This window comes from Nansenia antarctica (genome assembly GCF_963989245.1).
Source record: "Nansenia antarctica genome assembly, chromosome: 1".
Taxonomy (NCBI): Eukaryota; Metazoa; Chordata; class Actinopteri; order Argentiniformes; family Microstomatidae; genus Nansenia; species Nansenia antarctica.
In genome coordinates, this window is record NC_137674.1 from 89,507,041 (window position 1) to 89,529,500 (window position 22,460).

Sequence of the window (22,460 nt, forward strand, 5' to 3'; positions counted from 1 at the left end):
CACAGCAAAACAATATGTTGTGAAATATGTGTAAAGTTAAGCAATACAGAGACTTATTTACTAATTGACGAGCTAAGTAAAACATTTTGGAATATATAGTATATCTATTTTTTTTAGAGAGAGAGAGAGAGAGAGGGGGGGGGGAATTCAAGGACTCGTGGGATCCCTGGATATGAGATGAGATGTGATTAGATTCATACAGAGGTTGCTGCTGATGTTTGAAAATGCAGTCGTCATACAAGACTCAAAGATCCTTTACGAGTAGCTAGACAAAGTCAGACAGAGTCATTTACAGCCAAATTAAATGCAGAAAACCCTTCAAGGTGAGCTGTTTCAGTTCTCTGTGACATGTTTCATTAAAATGTTCATTTGTATTTATAGAAAAGTTAATCATTTATATCTATATATCTATTTATATATTTATTCATAAAGATATCAATGGGAGCATCACATTCACATGAGTGAAATCTCTCTAAATGTCTTTCTCCATATTCAACTGGACAGAAACCTTTGACCCTCCCATTCTGACAAAGACATTTAAACAATAGTTTACTAAGAAACTATTTTTCCTTTCGTAAAAGGTGAAAATACCACCGCTCATCCGTGATCAGACTTAGCTGCGGTGTTGGAACTGAAGAGTATCAGTAGAGTGCAAAAAAATGCCTGGAGAAGGTCTATGACCGAAAGCTTGCGCAATAAACGACGTTTTTTGCACAGATTTGAGTGTGCGGATGCTGTGTTTCTGCACTCCTTTTGTAAAAGGAAAGACAGTAAGGCAAAGCAGGTTTTGGTGGATCAAAATGTAAAAATGATCAGAGCTGCAGCAATAGATATTTGTGACAGTCTGATCATTTGGTCCGCATGTCGGCAACCAATCAAAAATGTTCTGACTTTTCTTTTGAAACACGGAACTACGTTTCAACGTTGTTGAGAATCACAACACAAACTCACTAGTCAAGCCAAAATACTGCAACAACGCAATGGATTGGGTGAGTAACCCCCACTGCTACCTAGTTAACTAGAACACTACTTTACATTGTTACCTAGTTAACTAGAACACTACTTTACATTGTTACCTAGTTAACTAGAACACTACTTTACATTGTTACCTAGTTAACTACAACACTACTTTACATTGTTACCTAGTTAACTACAACACTACTTTACATTGTTACCTAGTTAACTAGAACACTACTTTACATTGTTACCTAGTTAACTACAACACTACTTTACATTGTTACCTAGTTAACTACAACACTACTTTACATTGTTACCTAGTTAACTAGAACACTACTTTACATTGTTACCTAGTTAACTACAACACTACTTTACATTGTTAGCTAGTTAACTAGAACACTACTTTACATTGTTACCTAGTTAACTACAACCCTACTTTACATTGTTACCTAGTTAACTAGAACACTACTTTACATTGTTACCTAGTTAACCAGAACACTACTTTACATTGTTACCTAGTTAACTAGAACATTACTTTACATTGTTACCTAGTTAACTACAACACTACTTTACATTGTTAGTAGGCTCACAAAAAAAGCTGTGTTAGTTGACTAGCGATGTGTCGTTGATTTTTCAACAACTCGGAAATGTATTTACGTTTTTCAAAAGAAAAGTCAGATCGTTATCAGATGATGGGATGGCAGCATGAGGACCTCAGAGCTGCAGCTATAGATTATTATAACATATATATATATATATATATAATTATATATATTCTAGCTATATTATTATAGATATTTACCTGTCGTAGCCCCTGGTGAGTCTTTGCCTGTTGCCATGGTTGAGAGACGGAGGTGAGGAAAGATGGGGGGAACAACGTCACGATAAAAAAAGGGGACCACTTAAAAATTAAATCATAAAATTAAACTTTAATAGATTAGCATGCTGTTTTAAGTTTCGACAAACAAACCAGCGGTAATACAGTGACCGAAAGCAAAGTTGACTGACAGAAACACACACAAGTGAGAACCGTCTCTGGAAACATACTGCTACGAGAACGCCAAGATGTATCTTGTTTGCTGATCTGTTATTTCATACATTTATTTTATTCCTTTCTTTTGTTATTATGATGTATGTATGTATGCATGTATACAATGTTTACAATTTTTTGTATGTATATAATGTTGACAATTGTCCAAATATGATTTCTGTATCGGAACCCAGGAAGACTAGCTAATGTCATGACACTAGCTAATGGGGGTCCTAGTAAACAAACAGACGTGGCACACAGACACAGACTTTCAGGGAAATCTCTCAGGCGAGGTGTGGAGAATCCATTTACCGTCATTTTCTTTGGAGAAAATTGCCTCTCTTGGCCCAACTGCCAGGCGGTCCGATGTGAACAGTAATGTAACTGGGGGCGTCTGTGTCTCAGGAGGTAGATGATCGGTGTCTAATGATCGCAAGATCGGCGGTTCAAACCCCGGCTGGCCACATGTCGAGGTGTCCTCGGGCAAGACACTGAACCCCAAATTGCTCCCAGTGAGCGGGCCAGCGCCTTGCATGGTAGCTTGCCTACCTCGCCATTGGTGTGTGAATGTGTGTGTGAACGGGTGAATGAGAGGCCGTTGTAAAGAGCTTTGGAATAAGGCGCTATATAAGTCAGTCCATTTAAGTAAGTTATAAATATATTACAACTCCAAGCGACCTTTGTACTTTTCGTGCCCCATAGAGCTAATTTGAAAGTCATGAAAATGCTTTCATCAGCAGAGCGGCACTCTACACTAGATATCCTCATCCCATTAGCTAGGCTGTGGCAACATAACATACAGGAGCATGGGGCTTTCAGTAAGCATGGGATGAACGTATCACACATGCAGACTGAGCTTCTGCTAGGAAACCCATAATGTCTCACTTCATAATGTCACTGACTCTGTTTCACTAAAGTAGGTTGAGAGTGAGAAACATCCTTACCTAATAGACTACGAAGTAAAGCCTTCCTTATTGGGTTGTTAAGTCTGACGTCTGTAAGAGAAAATTATTATATGTGATAAGACATTTTTCTACATTTAGGATTCAAACTTCACAACAGTAAATTGACTGTCTAGAGCAGGGGTCACCAACACGGTGCCCGCGGGCACCAGGTCGCCCCCAAAGACCACTTGAGTCGCCCGCAGGCCTGTTCTAAAAATAGCACAACTGACTAGTGAGCTGCGTCTAAAATGTATATATTATTTATTCTATAATTTATATACATTTTATTCTGTTGCTATTCTTTTAATCACACCTGCATTCATATAGATTTAAAAATGACAATATCTTAAAAATATGTTTATTATACATGAAGTTTAGATAAGTTTAGGTGAACTCTGACCTACTCTAGTTCTAACGTCAGTATTGTGCGCGTGACAAGTGGAGAGTAAGTTGGCCGGCGCAGCGAAGATGGGCGCTTAATGCAGTTTATTACCCCAAAAACATGGCAGAAAAAAGAAAGAACACGTATCACTTTCACAACGAATGGGAGGAGGAGTTATTTTTTACGACTGTGAAAGAAACCTGCGTGTGTCTCATTTGCGGGGCGACTGTGGCCACGGCAAAGCGGCACAATGTGGAGAGACACTTCACTACCTGTCACAAAAGCTACCATGCTAACTACCCACCAGGGAGCGCACTACGGGCAGAAAAAGCCCGCGAGCTAAAGGCAGCTTTGGGTAAGCAACAGTCTTTTTTCACAAGGTCGGCGAAAAAGTCACAAAAAGCAACCGAAGCCTCGTTTAGAGCTACACATTTTCTGATCAAGAAGAAGAAGGCATTTTCAGACGGAGAAGTTGTCAAAGAAGCAATGCTTATAATTGCTAACACTGTACTAAAAGACGAGAAAAATGGAACCGATCTAATCTCCACTCTCTCCGACGTCCAACTGGCCAAGCTACCAGACATAGCTGACACTCGTCTAGCCATCGTAGATGCCCATCTACGATGGCTAGACGAGTGTCAGCTATGTCTGGTAACTTGGCCGATCAGCTGGACCAGGATCTGGCTAAGTGCAGCTGGTTTAGCATCCAGTGCGACGAGTCAGTGGACAGCAGCAGTACAGCGCAGCTGTTGGTTTTCATCCGGATGGTGTTTGAAGATTTCTCCACAAGAGAAGAACTCCTGACACTACTGCCCTTAAAGACAACTACGAGGGGAGTTGACATTTATAACACGGTGAAGGAGTTTTTTGTGCAGAAAAGGTACAGTTGGAAAAGCTGGTAGCGGTGACTACAGACGGGGCTCCTGCTATGATCGGCCGACATACAGGTTTCATCGCTCACTGTAAAGGTGACCCAGACTTCCCAAAATATCTGCATTACCACTGCATTATTCACCAGCAGGCGTTATGTGCAAAAGTGATCGGCTTTGGGCACGTGATGACTGCCGTTGTGAAAATCATAAACAACATCCGCTCCAAAGCAAAACAGCACAGGATTTTCAAGGTGCTATTGGAGGAGATGTCAGCTGAATATGGTGACCTGCTGCTACACACAGAAATCCGATGGCTCAGCAGAGGACGAGTTTTACTTTGTTTTTTGTCACTTTTGGGTGAAATCAAAGAGTTCATGCAGTCCAAAGGCGTAGATGTCTCACTGCTAGAGGACACAGGGTGGACACTTGACCTTGCATTTTTGACGGACATTACTGGGAAACTAAACAACTTGAACTGCGAGCTGCAAGGCAAAGGTAAGACTGTTGTTGATATGATAAGTGCTTTAAATGCATTTAAAGCCAAGATTAAACATTTTTCTGTGGATACACAGAGAAAAAAGGTGCTGCACTTTCCCTCTGTGCAGTCGGTGCTGAAAGACAATGCTTCTGCATCTGAGACATTTGACAAAGTTGCAGAAAAGTACTGTGAAGTCAAACAGACTTGGGCAAGAGTTTGAGAATAGGTTTTGTGACCTTCATCAGCTTGAGCCATGTGTGTCATTCATTTCCAATCCTTTCATGAATGTGGACACAACATGCTGTGCTGAGCAACTAAGTGCAACGTTCAACTTGGATGCTGGACAGGTGGAGATTGAAATCATAACATTGCAAAATGACCTCCACCTCAAAGCCTACCAGGCTGCACCAAACTTTTGGTGCCTTGTTGATACAGAGAAGTACAGTGGTGTATGCACAGCAGCTATGAAGGTTGCCAGCCTGTTTGGTTCAACCTATCTCTGTGAATCAGCGTTTTCTGACATGAACTTCATCAAGAACAAACACAGAACACGCCTCACTGATGCACATCTGAAAGACTCATTCACAGTTGCAGTGTCAAGTTACACACCAGATTACAATATACTGGTGAACAGCATGCAATGCCAGTCTTCCCACTAACAAAGAAACAGATACCAGATGTTGTCAGTGGCAACATGGCAGTGCCATGGCAAAGTTGAATTAAAATATTGAAGAATTGTGTTCATTAGGGATACAACTATTGGTTTTGCCTCTAATCTACACAAATCCAGATTAAAACATATTCAAGACTTAGAAAAGAAAATTGCTTAACTGGAGATCACAATGACTCCGCATGTTACCCCTGAGCTAGTTCTTGAGAGAGAAGTGTTATTTAAAGATCTTAACCATCTTCTCAGACATAGAGCTGATTTCCTCATTCATAGAACTAGACAAAACCATTACTTGCACAGTGCACAGCCAAGCCATTTACTAGCCTCAAAACTTAAAACCAATGAACAACTAGCAAACATCTCTTCAATTAAAAGTTCTACAGGTACTTTGTGCACTGATCCAACAGAGGTTAACAATAACTTCTGGGCATTCTACTCGGCTCTATATACTTCTGAGATTGATTATAATGATCAAGCCGTTAGTTCTTTCTTGAACCCCGTACAGCTCCCCCAGCTTTCCCAAAATGACTCCCTTGATTTAGATTCTCCTATTACGCTATCTGAACTATACAAAGCTCTTTCATGCATGAATAAAGGCAAGTCACCAGGGTTAGACCACCTGAATTTTATCTGGCCTTTTGGCCCCAAGTTGGCCCCTTCCTGTTGGGAATGATTCATTCTGCAATCAAAAATGGCTCCTTCTCCAAAAACAACAATATAGCAACAATAATCTCTTTGCTCTTGAAAAAGGGGAAGGACCCTACTGACTGCGGAAGCTATCGCCCCTTGTCAATTTTAAATACAGATACTAAACTGTACGCCAAAGTTCTAGCCTCTCGACTGGAACCATTTATGACTACCCTAGTGCATGAGGACCAAACAGGCTTCATTAAAAATCACCTTGCCTCAGACAATGTTCGCCGCCTTCTCCATATTATTGACTCTTCGAATATTACTGATTCAGCAAATGCTATTCTCTCACTTGATGCTGAGAAAGCCTTTGATCGTCTCGAGTGGCACTTTTTATGGGCGGTTTTACGCTATATGGGCTTTGGAGATCATTATGTAGATATGATAAAACTACTATATTCCAACCCGACAGCAATGGTTCTGACAGGGAACACATGCTCTAAACCAGTGGTCTTCAACCGGGGGTCCGCAGAGGTACTGCAGGGGGTCCGCCAATGTTTGTCATAATAATTGACATTTTTCACCAAAATAATCAGTGAGAATAAAAAAATATAACAAATGATATTGAGTAAAGTACAAGCATTAATAGGCAATAATAAGCTACTTTTGACAAAAACTATTTACAAAATAAATGATGCCCATGATTCTAGAGTCTCACATAACGTCAGCTGAAAAAAAAAGCAAGCTAGGTGTTGGCTAAAACGCTGCAGTTCGGTCTTCATTGCGAAATTAACGTTAAATAATAACTAGCATAACGTTACTAATTTAGTTAGTTTGATAATAACAAACCCGCCCCTTTGCTTCTCTATGCGCCGCTATAACGCGCTCCTTTACCATTCCGAGGTCAGATGGCTTTCCCGTGGATCAGTATTGGCGCGCGTCTTTGAATTACGCACAGCTATCCACGAGATTCTTCGACCGAGCTGGCTGCGCATTTCAATGCATTTCCGCGGATTCCGCGGTGCCCTCGCCTGACGTGAAATGCGCAATTGTTGATCACTTGGAGGCACTCGAAAGTCAATTTGAGAAGTACTTTTCTGAGACTGAGTCTTGGAGAAAGCACAAGACATGGATACGGTTTCCATGCAAAGACAATGCATCCGACGCCTACCTGACAGCCGCTGAGGAAGATCAGCTGATCGACCTAACCACAGACAGTACACACAAGAATGTGCACGAGTCACAGCCTCTCACCCAGTTCTCGATGAGCCTCTTGCCTTTTGCAACAACATATCTTTGTGAAAGTGGATTCTCCTCCCTCACCTACCTGAAGAGCAAATACCGTTCCAGACAGCAGTCTGAGGATGACATGATGCTCTGCCTGACAACCTCCATCTCCCCGAGAATAGACAAGCTGTGTACCACCAACCAGGGCCAGTCATCTCACTGAGGTAGGCATACCTGACTTCCTGAAGCTAAAAGTTTCATTGTTGAAAAATAATAATAACAGAAAATATAAGCCTCATCAACAACAACAACAACAACAACAACAATAATAACCAATCATAATTATGCATGAACGTTTTATCAATCATAAACACATACAGTATAGGCTAATAACCCAGTATATAAATAGGTTAATACGGTGAAAGAAAAGGTGAATGAAGTAAATATAAAAGTTATTATAGGCTTTAAAATGTGAGACATTTAAAAATGTATATTACATGTGGGGGTCCCTGTTCTGTTTGTCTCTCGTCCAAGGGGTCCTTGGGTTGAAAAAGGTTGAAGACCCCTGCTCTAAACAGTTCCCAGTATCCCGCAGCTCGCCAGGGTTGCCCTCTCTCTCCTTTGCTGTTTGCCCTATCTCTGGAACCTGTGGCCCAGGCCGTTCGCCAGTCAGTCACCCATGATCCTATTACGGTCCAGAACACCAAACATCACATATCTCTGTATGCTGATGATATCCTTCTTTTTATTCAGAATATCCCTCAGTCACTTCCTCACCTTCTAAACATCTTTAATAATTTTAGCCGAATTTCGGGTTACAAAATTAACTGGGTAAAACCAGCTCTATTGCCACTGAATGCCTCAGCTAGACAGTTAGATATCTCACTAAACATCCCAGTGGTCCAGAATATTCAATATCTAGGTATCACTATCTACCCCTCAATTTCAAACACAGTATCAATTAATTATAAGAATATGCTGAAGGAGGTAGAATCTGATCTACAAAGGTGGAAAACTTCACCCCTCACATTTCATTCCCGTATCTCAGTTATTAAAATGAATATTCTTCCACGAATAAACTTTTTTAGTTCCATGCTCTCTCTAGCCCCACCAAGTGGTTATTGGAAGAAACTACACTCTATCTCTTCTCATTTTATATGGAGGGGGAAGAAGCCCAGACTCAAATTCTCAACCGTCCAGAGGCTAAAAAACGAAGGGGGATTGGGGCTACCAAACTTCGAATGGTATTATTGGTCCTTTGTGCTGCGTCCTCTCTCCACATGGTTTGATCCGGCTGCTCGTGTATCTTGGCGCCCCTTAGAGGAAAACATTGTCCATCCTCATAGGTTACAAGATGTAATATACTCTAAAATTTCTATTAAACAGTCAAAATTGAAATTCGGCTCCATCATCACGGAATTAATCTCAGTTTGGCGATGCGCAGAAAAGTTCTGCAAAATCTCAACCAACTGGTACCTCCATTCGCCTATATTGAAAAATTCAATTCTCCAGTTGGGAGGGCGTCCAATCTCATTTCCCCAGTGGAGTAACAAGGGAGTTCACACATTCTCAGATTTATTTGGGGCTGAGGGTCTCCGCTCATTCCAAGACATTCAGAGAAACTTTAATTTACCGGGTACGTCCTTTTTTTTCTACCTTCAATTACGTACAGCTATGCGCACATACGGGGTACCCTGGAATAGCTCATTAGACATGCATCCATTTCACATAGCATTCACCAGACCCAGGGGTCAGGTCTCAGCTCTTTACTCCATCCTGGTTAAGGCTTCTTTAAAACCATTACACATTGACAGAGTATGGAAAGACACTTTATCACACAATAACTTAAATTGGCAATTAATTTGGCAAAACATATCCCTTTCCTCCAGAAATCCCAACCACCAGGTTATCCATTTCAATTTTACTCATAGGACATACTTCACTCCATATCTGCTACATAAAATAAAGACCATACCTTCACCTAACTGTACTCTTTGCACCCGAAATACAGTTGGCACCTTTTTTCATATGGTATGGGAATGCCCGGGAGTGGCTGATTTCTGGAGGACAGTTTGTGATGCATTGTCCCTGATCCTGTCCAAACACATTCCACACTCACCAGTAGTCCTATTGTTAAATGACAGTTCAAACCTAGATTTAAACATCAAACAAAGACGCATCTGGCTGGCCGGCCTTACAGCAGCCAAAAGGCTTATAGCTTGCAGGTGGAAGTCACCCCATTTCTTGACCACGCAGAGGTGGATATTAGACTACATAGACATAGCCAGCATGGAACACTGGATAGCCAACAGGCATCATGCAATTTCGGACAATGTTTCATGCTGGGACCAAACTATAACCATCCTCAAGACACTACTATAGGCTAATCGATTTGCTCCTTCCATAGGGTCCTGTAGGGGGGGGGGGGCGGGGGGCTGTGATTGGCTGGGGGGTGGTGGGCGGGGGGCTGTGATAGGGTGGGGGGTGGAAGGCGGGGGGCTGTGAGTGGGTGGGGGACGGGGGGCTGTGATTGGGCGGGTGGGTTGGAGGTTTGTGGCGGGAGGGACATGTGTGGGAGGAGGGGGAGGTAGGGGACTGCTGGGGTAAAGGGAGATTTCTCTTTTGTTCATTTACATGTTACCACTCCCTTGTACCATTCCCTGAAGAAAAATCAATAAAAAATTGATCACAAAATAAAGAATTGTGTTCAATTTAAAAGTGTGTTCATGACATGTAACAGTTATAATTTGTTAAAAATGCAGCAGATTTGGTCATTAGTTCAAAATGTGACAAGATGTATTTAAAAATATGTAAGTAGATTTTTCTTTAACATTACATAATTGATAACTTTTTGAAACATGGTGCAACATAGTTCATGATTTCTTAAAAGGGTTTGTCAGCAGTGTTGGGCAGTAACAAGTTACTAAGTAATATATTACTGTAATATTATTACTTTACCCAGTAACGAGTAATATAACGAGACTACTCTGCGAAAAAGTTATATTATACCTTGTTACTCCGCCAAATAAGGGCCTCGTTACCCGTTACAATGGCTGTTAAACGTATAATTCATGTATAGTACCGGGGTTGTTGCGTGCAAAGATAGAACAGATATACAAGCTATCAGCACACTGCGCTGAGGTGCATAGTAGCTTATAGATCTGTTCCTTTTAGAACGTGCCGCAGCCTGCACACATTTATGACGTAGCCTAGTGTGTTGACAACTGACAGCGTGGCGGCGTTTCTCAAAAAAAATCAAACCATGGCGGATGATGATGAACAGCGTACATTTACTTTCCACGGCTGGAAGTATCGACACTATTTTGACTTTGTGTCTGTCAAGGATGACAAAAATATTAATCTCCGTTGCAAACTTTGTGCGGGAAGAAAACTACTGTCTTGCGCGAAAAATACTACATCCAACCTGTTGAAGCACCTGGAAAAGGCCCACGACAAAGTTAAACTGGTTGCGAAAGCCCCTGCCGATAACACGGAGGCCACGCCAGCAAAACAACAGAAACTGGATTTCAAGAAATATACCGCATTTAGTGGAGACGATCTGAAAAACCGTGTCGCTGAGTATGTAGTAGAGGAGATGTTACCGTTATCCACAGTCGACTCGCCCTCGTTTAGAAAGATCATACGAAAAATACCTGTGAGATCCGGTGTTGAGCTGCCACAGAGAAAATCGTTTTTGTGTTGTTGTACATATTTTTGCGGGTGGAAAGGGGGAAAGTAATATGTAATATAAAAGTAAAGTAATATTATTACTCTTGATTCCAAGTAATAAGTAATATAAGGATATTACTTTCCTAAGGAGTAATATTTAATAACTAATATATTACTCTACTAAGTAATATTGCCCAACACTGTTTGTCAGTGGCTAGTGAAAATGGGACATTGTTCCTATGAAATGTATTGATGTTTTCTTAAAAGTGTTTGTCAGTGGCTAGTGAAAATTGGACATTTTTCCTATGAAATGTAGTGATGTTTTCTTAAAAGGGTTTGTCAGTGGCTAGTGAAAATGGGACATTTTTCCTATGAAATGTAGTGATGTTTTCTTAAAAGGGTTTGTCAGTGGCTAGTGAAAATGAGAAATGTTTCCTATTAAATGTAGTGATGTAAGTGATCATCTGAAAATGTAACAATTACTGAGATTAATAGAGATAAAGTGCTGAATATTGATATCTGTTTCCCACCTTGTTGTCATTTTTGAGAATTATTGTGAGAAATCATTGACGTGATCAGTGTCTTCACATAGATGAGTATTATTAATAATATATAACTAAAGGCAAACTGAGCAAATTTGTAATTTCAGAAGAGCGTATCAAACTGGTAGCCCTTCGTATGACTCAGTACCGATGAAGTAGCTCTCAGTTTCAAAAAGGTTGGTGACCCCTGGTCTAGAGCAAGCTATAGAAACTGATTTCCTGTTGTAAGCACACAATGAAACCTGTTTTCTCTACTTGTCCTCCTGTGCCATACATTTGAATATATGCAATTACCCTTTTGTATTCCATAGTCTGTCTTTGACCCTAGAAACTCAAGACAATGCTGAGTCACACCAGAGTGATTGCCCTGCATTGTTCACTCTGGTGCCATCACTCCTCACTTTTGTTATACTGTAAGGAAGGGAGGGCCAGATTCCCCCCCAACCTTCATCCCCATCATCTTCCTCAATGTACAAATCCACACCCCTTGTAAATGATTGGCCTAGACCTCACCCGAGGGCGGACTTGTTACCTGAAGGGACCTGAGGGCATATATACTGAAATGTAATGAATGATCGACACTTTGCGAGAAACTTTGACCGTTCAGATGCGTCTGACGAACCTGTAAACTTTCTCCTTCTATAGAGGAAAACATTCAATATATTTTTCTTATGCATTTTGAAACAAAGCAGGCTGCCTTTCTTTAATTGCACTAACACGTCACGCGTGACGTTTAGCAATTTCCGGGTCCAAATAAAAACTTCCCCGCACCATAGTACCAGTGTACTAAAGCACCAGAGTACCAGTGTACTAAAGCACCAGAGTACCAGTGTACTAAAGCACCAGAGTACCAGTGTACTAAAGCGGTAGAATGACAGTTCAATCGTTTTTTAGACTGGGATCTATTCATACAAGGGACGCAGCACTTTCCCGTTTTTCCCATATTGTCAGCGTCTTTGAGCCTCGGAAAAGCGCTATACAAATATAATGAATTATTATTATTATTTTGAAGAGAGCGCCTCAGCCAACGTTGGACCCGGAAACACGTCACGACTTAACAACCGAATTGCTTGCTAATATAATTTGTAATTAATTAATTTTGCCATTTAGCAGACGCTTTTATCCAAAGCGACTTACAATTACGAATTACAGGGACATTCCCCCTGGAGTAACTGAGGGCTAAGTGCCTTACCCAAGGGCACACTAGTAGTGTTGTGGCTTCAGGCGGGATTTGAACTCACAACCTTCCGATCCCAAGTCCAACTCACTATCCACTAGACCACCACTACCCCTCGATACAGACGTGAACAAATGTGTTGGTACCCTTACAGCTCAATCAATTCAACAATGTTATCATGTAAACCTGCATGCCTTTGGTATGTCATGCTGAAGAGATAAATTATATTCTAAAATTCCATTCATAAGCCTCAAGAATAGAAAGGCCAGATTAGACTTTGCCAAAAAAACATCTAAAGACCCCAGCCCAGTTCTGGTAGAGCATTCTTTGGGCAGATGAAACTCAGATCAACCTGTACCAGAATGATGGGAAGAGAAAAGTATGGATAAGGCTTGGAACGGCTCATGATCCGACGCATACCACATCATCTGTAAAACACAGTGGAGGCAGTTTGATGACATGGACATGCCTGGCTTCCAATGGCACTGGGTCACTAGTGTTTATTGATGATGTGACAGAAGACAGAAGCAGACGGATGAATTCTGAAGTGTTTATGGATATACTGTCTACCCTATATACTGTCTACCCTAACCCTGACCCAAAACATACTGCGTAAGCAACCCAGGATTTTTTTCACTTGCTGAAGACAAAACTAAAGGCAGAAAGACCCACAAACAAACAACAACTGAAGACAGCTGCAGTAAAGGCCTGGCAAAGCATCACAAAGGAGGAAACCCAGCATTTGGTGTCCATGTGTTCCAGACTTCAGACAGTCATTGCCTGCAAAGGATTCTCGACAAAGTATTAAAAATTAAGTGACGAAAAAAAAGAGACAAAAAAAAAGTCCCATTTCTAATATTCTATATAATATAATAATATATATGCCATTTAGCTGACGCTTTTATCCAAAGATAACCGACTTACATTCCTACATTGCAACGAGTGCATACATTTCAGTATACACGGTCCCAGCGAGACCTATTTTAGCTCGACTGTTTCGTTGACAAATGTTATCAGCCTCTTCTCCTGCAGACGCTTTAACGACCCGCCTCCCTGCTGCGTCTCTCCTCTCTCCTCTCTCCTCTCTCAGCTCCTCTGGTCTCTAGATTAACGCCTCTCCTCCCCTCCAGGAGACTATTCATACCACCGCCGTGAATACTGCATCCTTCGCACTTTCTTTCTGCTTGCTCTTAGAATGACTCCAAAAGCAACGTCTACATATCCTGTTAACACTAGAACAGCCGTGCCCTTTTTACCTACTAAAAGTGCCACCCTCTTTACAATGCTCAAGCTGCTACTTACACACAACGACCACTAGTTGGCTGCTTGTAAATTAGCCTGCTTCCTACACCGAAAAACTGCAAAATAGCTTTATATTCAGGGGTGCACATAACTTTTTGGGGCCAGTGCTCAGAGGAGCACCTAGGGATGCTGCTTGGTGCTCCCCGAGCTCGCGAGTCACAACCCGTCCCACAGGATGGATAAAAAAGGGATACATGGATAACTTATTAGCAAAACGACATTTATTCATGAATAAAGATGAACGAACAAATGATTGTGTGCAAAACAAAATAAACAAATGCAAAATCAAATGACTGCTCTTTAAGCATGAAAGTCTGTCAGACTCCTTTAAACACAATGAAATCAACTGACATCTCTTTAAGCACTAACTGAATGTCTGTTCTTTAAACACAATGAAATCAACTGACATCTCTTTAAGCACTGCTCTGTTCTGTAAACACTGAAATCAACTTTTCAACAAAAAGTTACAGCCTAAGCATTTATTTATGCTACAAGCTTAATCATCATCATCACTGCTCTCTTGACTGCTGTTATCACTGTCCTCAATTTCAACCATGGTAGAGGATGTTGTAGGCTATCACTTTAAATAGCTCATTATTTTGATTGTGCAACAAAGTCTTTTTTTTCTATTTTTTCTAATAGAATTCCCAACCATATTCCCTGGGTCAGGGGTCGAGGTGCGATAATGAAACGTTTGAAAGCTTCAGAGAAAAGAAACGTGAAGTCCCTTGGTGTTGTTTTTCCTTTTAGCGACGAGTCGTTCGGGACTGAATTTTCACGTGGCGGCGTGATAACCGTGATAACCGTGCGATACGCGATACGCGGAATGAAAGTATGAGTTACGATACTTTCCGAATGTTTTCGTGAGGGGAGTCGCCGTGGTCGTCGCCGTGGTCTGTTGTGATGGATTACTCGTCGGGCTGAGGGGACGGCAAATAGTTACTTACTTAGTGGGGCTTGTTGCTTCTTGGACCCAGCTGTTGGTGCGCAAAAGCGCCTTCATGCGGCTGATCTGCCGCGCAGCATGCATTTTGGCGACGCATGCGCACTGGCGCACCAGTTATGTGCACCCCTGTTTATATTAGCTTATCCTGATGTGATTTTGAAAATGTAAGGATACTGGGTGGTAGAACGCACATATCTAGGAAAAGCCATGAAAAGAGGGTCCTGAAATATGATCGAGTGCAAAGATATAACATTTTACTTTACTCTCATGGCTGTTCTAGTGTTAACAACCAGTCAGGTAAACTGGGCCACCATGTGCAGTTCCAGTGCAAAGACTGACTTCTCTGAGTGTGTGCGTTGGAGTGGACATTATTCTAGGTTGTTTGCACCCCACAATATGGGACACGCATCAGTCAAAGTCCTGTGCTGTTCCTGAACACGGTGTACCGGGAGAATTGATCATCCATCATATCGTTAGCCTCATAGCATAATTGCCTACGTTATATTTTAGCCAAATGTAGATATCTGCCTAACCAGTGGTGTGCCGTCAGGGCCAGCAAGGCCTTCTCTGCTGGCCTAAACATCATCAGAATATACATTTTATTTAATATATTTTTTCCACAAATATGTATTAATGATTCCCCATAGTCTATTCTCTTCATTTCATAGCTTTCCTCTTGGTTGCGCTGCTTCCAGTCTCCAATTGAGATTTGGAGGGCTGGCCTTTATGTTAGAGCTTTTATCCAATCAAAATGTGTTGCTAGGGGGCTCCCAAATCTGCCCGCCTTCACAACAGACGGTGCCGCGAATTCGACCTGTAACTTAAGGTTGGAACGAGAAAACCTGTGGCGTTCCTAGTAAACCTACGTAGATGCGAGCAAAATCAACGACGGCGCCTGCTGGAAGGCTCAATCTGATGTCAGCACCCAGCACGTCTTTTGATTGGATACGCACTATTGAGATGCGTAGCAAGGTAATTTGCGTATCTTTATACCGTCTGCAATCAGCTACAATGGCGGAAGGGGGAGAAGAGGCAGATGTGGTGGCAGATCTTAAAACAACGCCATTTTCTAGAAGAACTTTCCAGGAAAAGATAGACATTATCAGAGAACGGCCAACCCCGACTCTTGCGAGCCTTTCTCAGCGGGGAAAAGGGTTTGTCCGGCACTTTCAGATCGCTAACTATGAGCGGTACCCCTGGCTCACAGGCTCCGAAAGGCACTGCAAATTGTACTGCTGGCAATGCCTGCTATTTGCAACAGATCGATCGGGTGTTTGGAGCCACACTGGTTTTGCAAACTTGAGTTGTCTAACCAAGGGAGCAACGAGACACCAAAGCACGGCTGGGCACTTACAAGCAACGGTGCTTTTGAACACCTTTGGGGACACTCGAGTGGATTTACAGCTCAACAGACTGTACAACAGAGTAATTGAAGTATTCCTGAGGAAAGAAAGGAGGATGGATTTTGTTTTCAAATGAAGTTGTTTTGGTGAGTACAAAGCATTTTATTTTTTATTTTATTTGTATATATTTTTGTCATTTTATTTCGTTATTTCATTTTATTTTCGTTTCAATATTAACGAATTAATATATAGGTAATTAAAATTCATTTTATTTTCGTTTCAATATTAACGAATTAATATATAGGTAATTAAAATGACAAATATAGGCTTATAAAATAAATGTTTGATGCGTCTGTTGCAGGTTGCAAGAGATGTGGAGATTACGTGGGTGGCGCACGTGAATCAGCTGTGCAGTAAAAGTACTCAAGGAGACTTGTTGAATTGTTTTGTCACGTTTCTTGACGATAAAAGTGCCTTTTATTTAAAAGTTTTGACAGTATCCAAGCGAAGCGATCTTAAAGATCACACTCTTCATTGTAAATGCGGATTTATTGATTAAAAATGCTTCGGAAATATTAATATAACTCTGTTGTACTTGTCTGATTATGTTAAGGTGATGCAACGCCCGGTTATACTGTGTTTCTGTCTAGTTTCTAGAGCCATGGCGTCATAATGATGGTATTAAGAGGTAGAATAATTCAGGTAGGACTGTGTCGGACATCACTGAAGGCCTAGGTGTGAAATGCACCGCCCGCCACTGTGCCTAACTCTACTCTCCTAACACTGCTGATTCACTGTGCATTATTTAAGCAATATCACACAAGAGGTCGTGCTGTTATACTGAATATCAGCACGGCTGTGATTGGGTCGTAGGTACAAGGCCGCAGGCCGAGTAGGAAGACAATCACAGCCGTGCTGATATTCAGTATAACAGCACGACCTTGAGTGTGATATTGCTTTTATACAACAGTTCTACAGCGCCATTTATTAGTTAACATTAAGCTAACGATATAGCTAACGATATACAAACAGCTGACTCACCATATACAAACAGGACATATTGGGCCCCGCTGGTGCCCAGGTGGTTGCTGGCCTCACAGCGGTAGGTGCCGTTGTCAGTCTTGTTGAGCGAGGTGAAGGTGAGCTCCCGGCCCTCCACGATCATACGCTCCACGTCAGGCAGCTCCCCGCCATCCTTAGACCACAGCACCGGCTCAGGCCTGGAGGACAGGACAGGACGCAGAGACAGATTGTGTTATACTGACAGGTAGAGTTGTTGGTGAACGTTTGTTGTACAAAAAAAGGTCTAATGTTTGACAGTATGTGTTGTCTACTGTATGTGAACTCCTCAAAAAAAGTTTGGAAACGTTATTTCGGTCGATTATTCCTCCCCTTTAATAATACCAATTGGTATCGTATTTTATATCGTTGGAAAGCCTGATTAGTCACCATTACAACGAGGTACAACTTGTAAGGATCATGCATTCGTGGAATGAGCAACACAGCTAAACGTGTGGGTAGCGACCCAAAAACATTGTGCCAAAATCCCCTGCAATATTTTGTTGGTATTCACTCTTGTTTTGAGTTGCTTGGTGGATTGGATGATTGCACTGTCCCACAGTAATAAGGAAAAAACAACACATATTGGCCATTTTTACACTTTATTAATTTTACACTGTTAGGGACCTCAGTAGCGTGTGGAAGATCCATACGCAGTCACAACAGCTTGGCTCCTCCTCCTCATGCTGGTCACCAGCCTGGTCACACACTGCTGTGGGACGGCATCCCATTCCTCAACCAGGATTTGCCGCAAGTCAGCCAACATGGTTGCGTTGGTCACTCGGGCACGTACAGCACACCCAAGCTGATCCCACAAGTGTTCAATTGGGTTGAGGTCTGGACTCACGGCAGGCCATTCCACCCTCTCCACTCCCACATTCTGGAGGTGCTCTGTGATGATCCTGGCTCTGTGGGGGCGAGTGTTGCCACTGGCTCCAGAATATCACACACACCTGTGACTGGCATACACCTGCCAGCACACGAGAGTGAATACCAACAGAAGAATATTGCAGGGGATTTTGGCACATTTCTTTGGGCCGCTACCCACACGGTTAGCTGTGTTGCTCATTCCACAAATGCATGATCCTTACAAGTTGTACCTCGTTGTAAAGTTTTCTCAAAGCATGGAAAATGTTCATTTGAGAAATGTTATGAATTATTGTTGCTCCTTAATCATGGTACGCTAAAACATTACAAATAAAATATCGAGAACAGATTTATATTTTCATCTATTCACACTTTCTATCACAGTAGCGTATATTAGCTGTCTGTCTACAGTTTGTTTTATTTACAAAGTGAGGTGACAGTTATTCATAACTCACAAAGGGTTTCCTTTGGACACACACTCCAGTTTAAAGTACTGTCCCTCCTGTGGGATGATTAGGGAGTGTGTGATCTCCACACGCGGCGCGTCTGTGGACGAGAGACAAAGACAATACTCATAAATATAACATACCAATATGATAACATATCAATATCATAACATATCAATATCATAACATATCAATATGTGACACAGTCTGATCATTTGGTCAGCACGTCGGCAACCAATCAAAATGTTCGGACTTTACATTTCAACGTTGTTGAGAATCACAACAGAAACTCGCTAGTCGAGCCTAAATACTGCAACAACGCAATGGATTGGGTGAGTAATCCCCACTGCTACCTAGTTAGCTAGCTAACTTTACATTGTTACCTAGTTAACTACAACACTACTTTACATTGTTACCTAGTTAACTAGAATACTACTTTACATTGTTACCTAGTTAACTACAACACTACTTTACATTGTTAGCAGGCTCACAAAACAAGCTGTGTTAGTTGACTAGCGAAAATGTATTCACATTTTTAGAAAGAAAAGTCAGATCATTACATCAGATCCCGCCGTGAGGACCAAAGCATGAGAACGTGTCACACGTTCTCTAAACCTAAAAGTATGCAACTGTTACTTTCCCCAACACACTGTTGTTAGCTCTGACCCAAATCCTAGTTCTGTCTGTCTCCTAATCCCTTACTTGATACCTAATCCTGTTTTAATCCCATGTACAGTGAAAGATGTACCCTTGATGTACTCTGAAGCCCAGTATTTGCCCCCATCTTAACCTAATACTCCACCTTAACCTCTGGTGTGTGCTCACAGCTCCTAGCTATGATGGGGAGCGTACCTACTGTATCTTCCCAGGGTTCTATGTTCCCAGGTACCTTAGCTCCCTCCCGAAAAAGTATGTTCCCCGGGTCCTATGTTCCCTGGTCCTATGTTCCCTGGGTCCTATGTTCCCTGGTCCTATGTTCCCTGGGTCCTATGTTCCCTGGTCCTATGTTCCCTGGGTCCTATGTTCCCTGGTCCTATGTTCCCTGGGTCCTATGTTCCCTGGGTCCTATGTTCCCTGGTCTTATGTTCCCTGGGTCCTATGTTCCCCAGGTCCTATGTTCCCTGGGTCCTATGTTCCCCAGGTCCTATCTTCCCTGGTCCTATGTTCCCTGGGTCCTATGTTCCCTGGTCCTATGTTCCCCGTGTCCTATGTTCCCCAGGTCCTATGTTCCCCAGGTCCTATGTTCCCCAGGTCCTATTTTCCCCAGGTCCTATGTTCCCAAGGTCCTATGTTCTACCAGGTCCTATGTTCCCTGGGTCCTATGTTCCCCAGGTCCTATGTTCCCTGGGTCCTATGTTCCCCTGGTCCTGTGTTCCCCGGGTCCTATGTTCCCTGGTCCTATGTTCCCTGGGTCCTATGTTCCCTGGGGAAGGACCTGGGGAACATAGGACCAGGGGAAAATAGGACCTGGGGAACATAGGACCCGGGGAACATAGGACCTGGGGAACATAGGACCTGGGGAACATAGGACCAGGGAACATAGGACCTGGGGAACATAGGACCAGGGAACATAGGACCCAGGGAACATAGGACCTGTGAACATAGGACCTGGGGAACATAGGGATGACCCCCTATGATGTGATGAACAGCTCCTAGCTATGATGTGATGAACAGCTCCTAGCTATGATGTGATGAATAGCTCCTAGCTATGATGTGGTGAATAGCTCCTAGCGACGATGCTATGAACCTCTGCTGTGTAGGGGTTAGAGGTCAGGTAGGGGTCAGAGGTCAGGTACCGTACTCACAGTGCACCTCCAGGACCTCAGTGACCAGGTAGGGGTTAGAGGTCAGGTAGGGGTTAGAGGTCAGGTAGGGGTTAGAGGTCAGGTAGGGGTTACAGGTCAGGTAGGGGTCAGAGGTCAGGTAGGCTACTCACAGTGCACCTCCAGGACCTCAGTGACCAGGTAGGGGTTACAGGTCAGGTAGGGGTTAGAGGTCAGGTAGGGGTTAGAGGTCAGGGACAGTACTCACAGTGCACCTCCAGCACCTCAGTGACCAGGTAGGGGTTAGAGGTCAGGTAGGGGTTGGTTGCCAGGGAGACGTGGTCCACGCCGCAGGTGTACGCGGCGCCGTCGTCCCGCCGGTCGACCTCCAGCTGCAGGCGGCTCCTCACCGTGAACGACCTGCCCGTGGCGTTCACCTCCCTGCTGCCTGCACACACACACACACGCGCACACACACACACACACACACACACACACACACACACACACACACACACACACACACAGGAGGACAGTTTTACCTTTACCCCCCTTACCTGACTGACTTCCTTCCTTCTCCCCCACCGCCCTACCCGTACCCTCCGATATATTTTATCTGTTATCTTTTGTCCTTCTTATCTTTAGTATTTGACGTGTACAGAAACAAAGACACAATAGTAGTAAATCATTTCTGAGGAATTAACTAATGTGTTTTCTAGTTTCAAGCTTCTGCTTCTTGGCTCACTTGACCTTAGAGAGAAGCTGTAACCCTGTCCACTAGAGTGTATTCTAGCAAATTTTCAAGGTACATTTTAGTGAGTCCCCCAATTATCGTAAATATTGGTACCACAACAATATCACATCTGACAAAGTGCTAAGCTAATTTACTTTGTGGTTGGCAGGCCGTGGGATACTACATTCTAGAGTCTGGAGTAGAGCATGGATAATCAGAAAGAAATATCAGTGGCTCTGGGCTGTGTGGTGTAGAGCAGGGGTCTTCAACCTTTTCAGCCCAAGGACCCCTTGGACGAGAGACAACCAGAACAGGGACCCCCACATGTAATACATTTTTCTCTCCTGTAATACTTTTTTTTTTTTTTATGTCACATTTTAAGGCCTATAATAACGTTATTCACCTTATTAACCTATTTTGCCACGACCAGAGGTAGGACCCAAACGCAGACACAGGTGAACAGGTAAGAGTTAAATAATAAAGGTTTATTTCTAGTAACAAGGCTGATGGGAATAGGCAGGTGGGTCGTCAGGCAGGCGGGAGGTCAGGCAGGAGGAAGGGTCGGCAGACAGGTGGGGAATCAAGCAGGAAGAATGGTCGGCAGGCAGGTGGAGTAGTCGGCAGACAGGCAGGGGGTCAGACAGGAGGAGTAGTCGGCAGACAGGCAGGGGGTCAGGTCACAAGGGAAAATTAATAAGTAACAGGCTAATTACTGGGTTATTAACCTATATGTGTTTATGATTGATAAAACGTTCATGCATAATTATTATTGGTTATTATTATTATTATTGTTGATGAGGCTTATATTTTCTATTATTATTATTCAACAATTAAACATTTAGCTTCAGGAAGTCAGGTATGCTTACCTCAGTGAGATAACTGGCCCTGCTGGGTGGTACACATCTTGTCTATTCTGGGGGAGATGGAGGTTGTCAGGCAGAGCATCATGTCATCCTCAGGCTGCAGTCTTGAACGGTATTTGCTCTTCAGGTGGGTGAGGGAGGAGAATCCACTTTCGCAAAGATATGTGGTTGCAAAAGGCAAGAGGCTCACCATGGCCTTTGCTGTCAGTTGTGGGAAGAATTTTTGGCAATGGATCCAGAACTGGATCAGTGGCTTTGACTCGTACACATGCTTGTGTGTACTATCTGTGGTTAGGTCGATCAGCTGATCTTCCTCAGCGGCTGTCAGATTTGAGCCGTCGGGTGCATTCTCTTTGAAAGGAAACTGTATCCAGGTCTTGTCCTTTCTCCAGGACTCAGTCTCAGAAAAATATTTTTCGAATTGCCATTCAAGTGCCTCCAAGTGATTACCAATTGCGCGTTTCACATCAGGCGAGATCACCGCGGAATCCGCCAACTCCTCCACTGATGGAAACATGGAGATGTTATCTCCCCTGACGCGCTCTCTCCATCTTTTCGTT

General features: G+C 42.8%; 1 protein-coding gene across 1 annotated transcript in view; it reads right to left on the reverse strand.

Moving 5' to 3' along the window:
- The window catches only part of LOC308153881 (cell adhesion molecule 2-like), a gene marked incomplete at both ends in the record, with an annotated part of 48,120 nt that overhangs the window by 9,766 nt on the left and 15,894 nt on the right, over nt 1-22,460 (reverse strand). The window contains 4 exons of the mRNA XM_080527065.1: nt 1,760-1,786; nt 17,211-17,389; nt 18,551-18,641; nt 20,573-20,752. Coding sequence (XP_080383191.1) covers nt 1,760-1,786; nt 17,211-17,389; nt 18,551-18,641; nt 20,573-20,752 — 477 coding nt within the window. The remainder of the gene's footprint in view (nt 1-1,759; nt 1,787-17,210; nt 17,390-18,550; nt 18,642-20,572; nt 20,753-22,460) is intronic.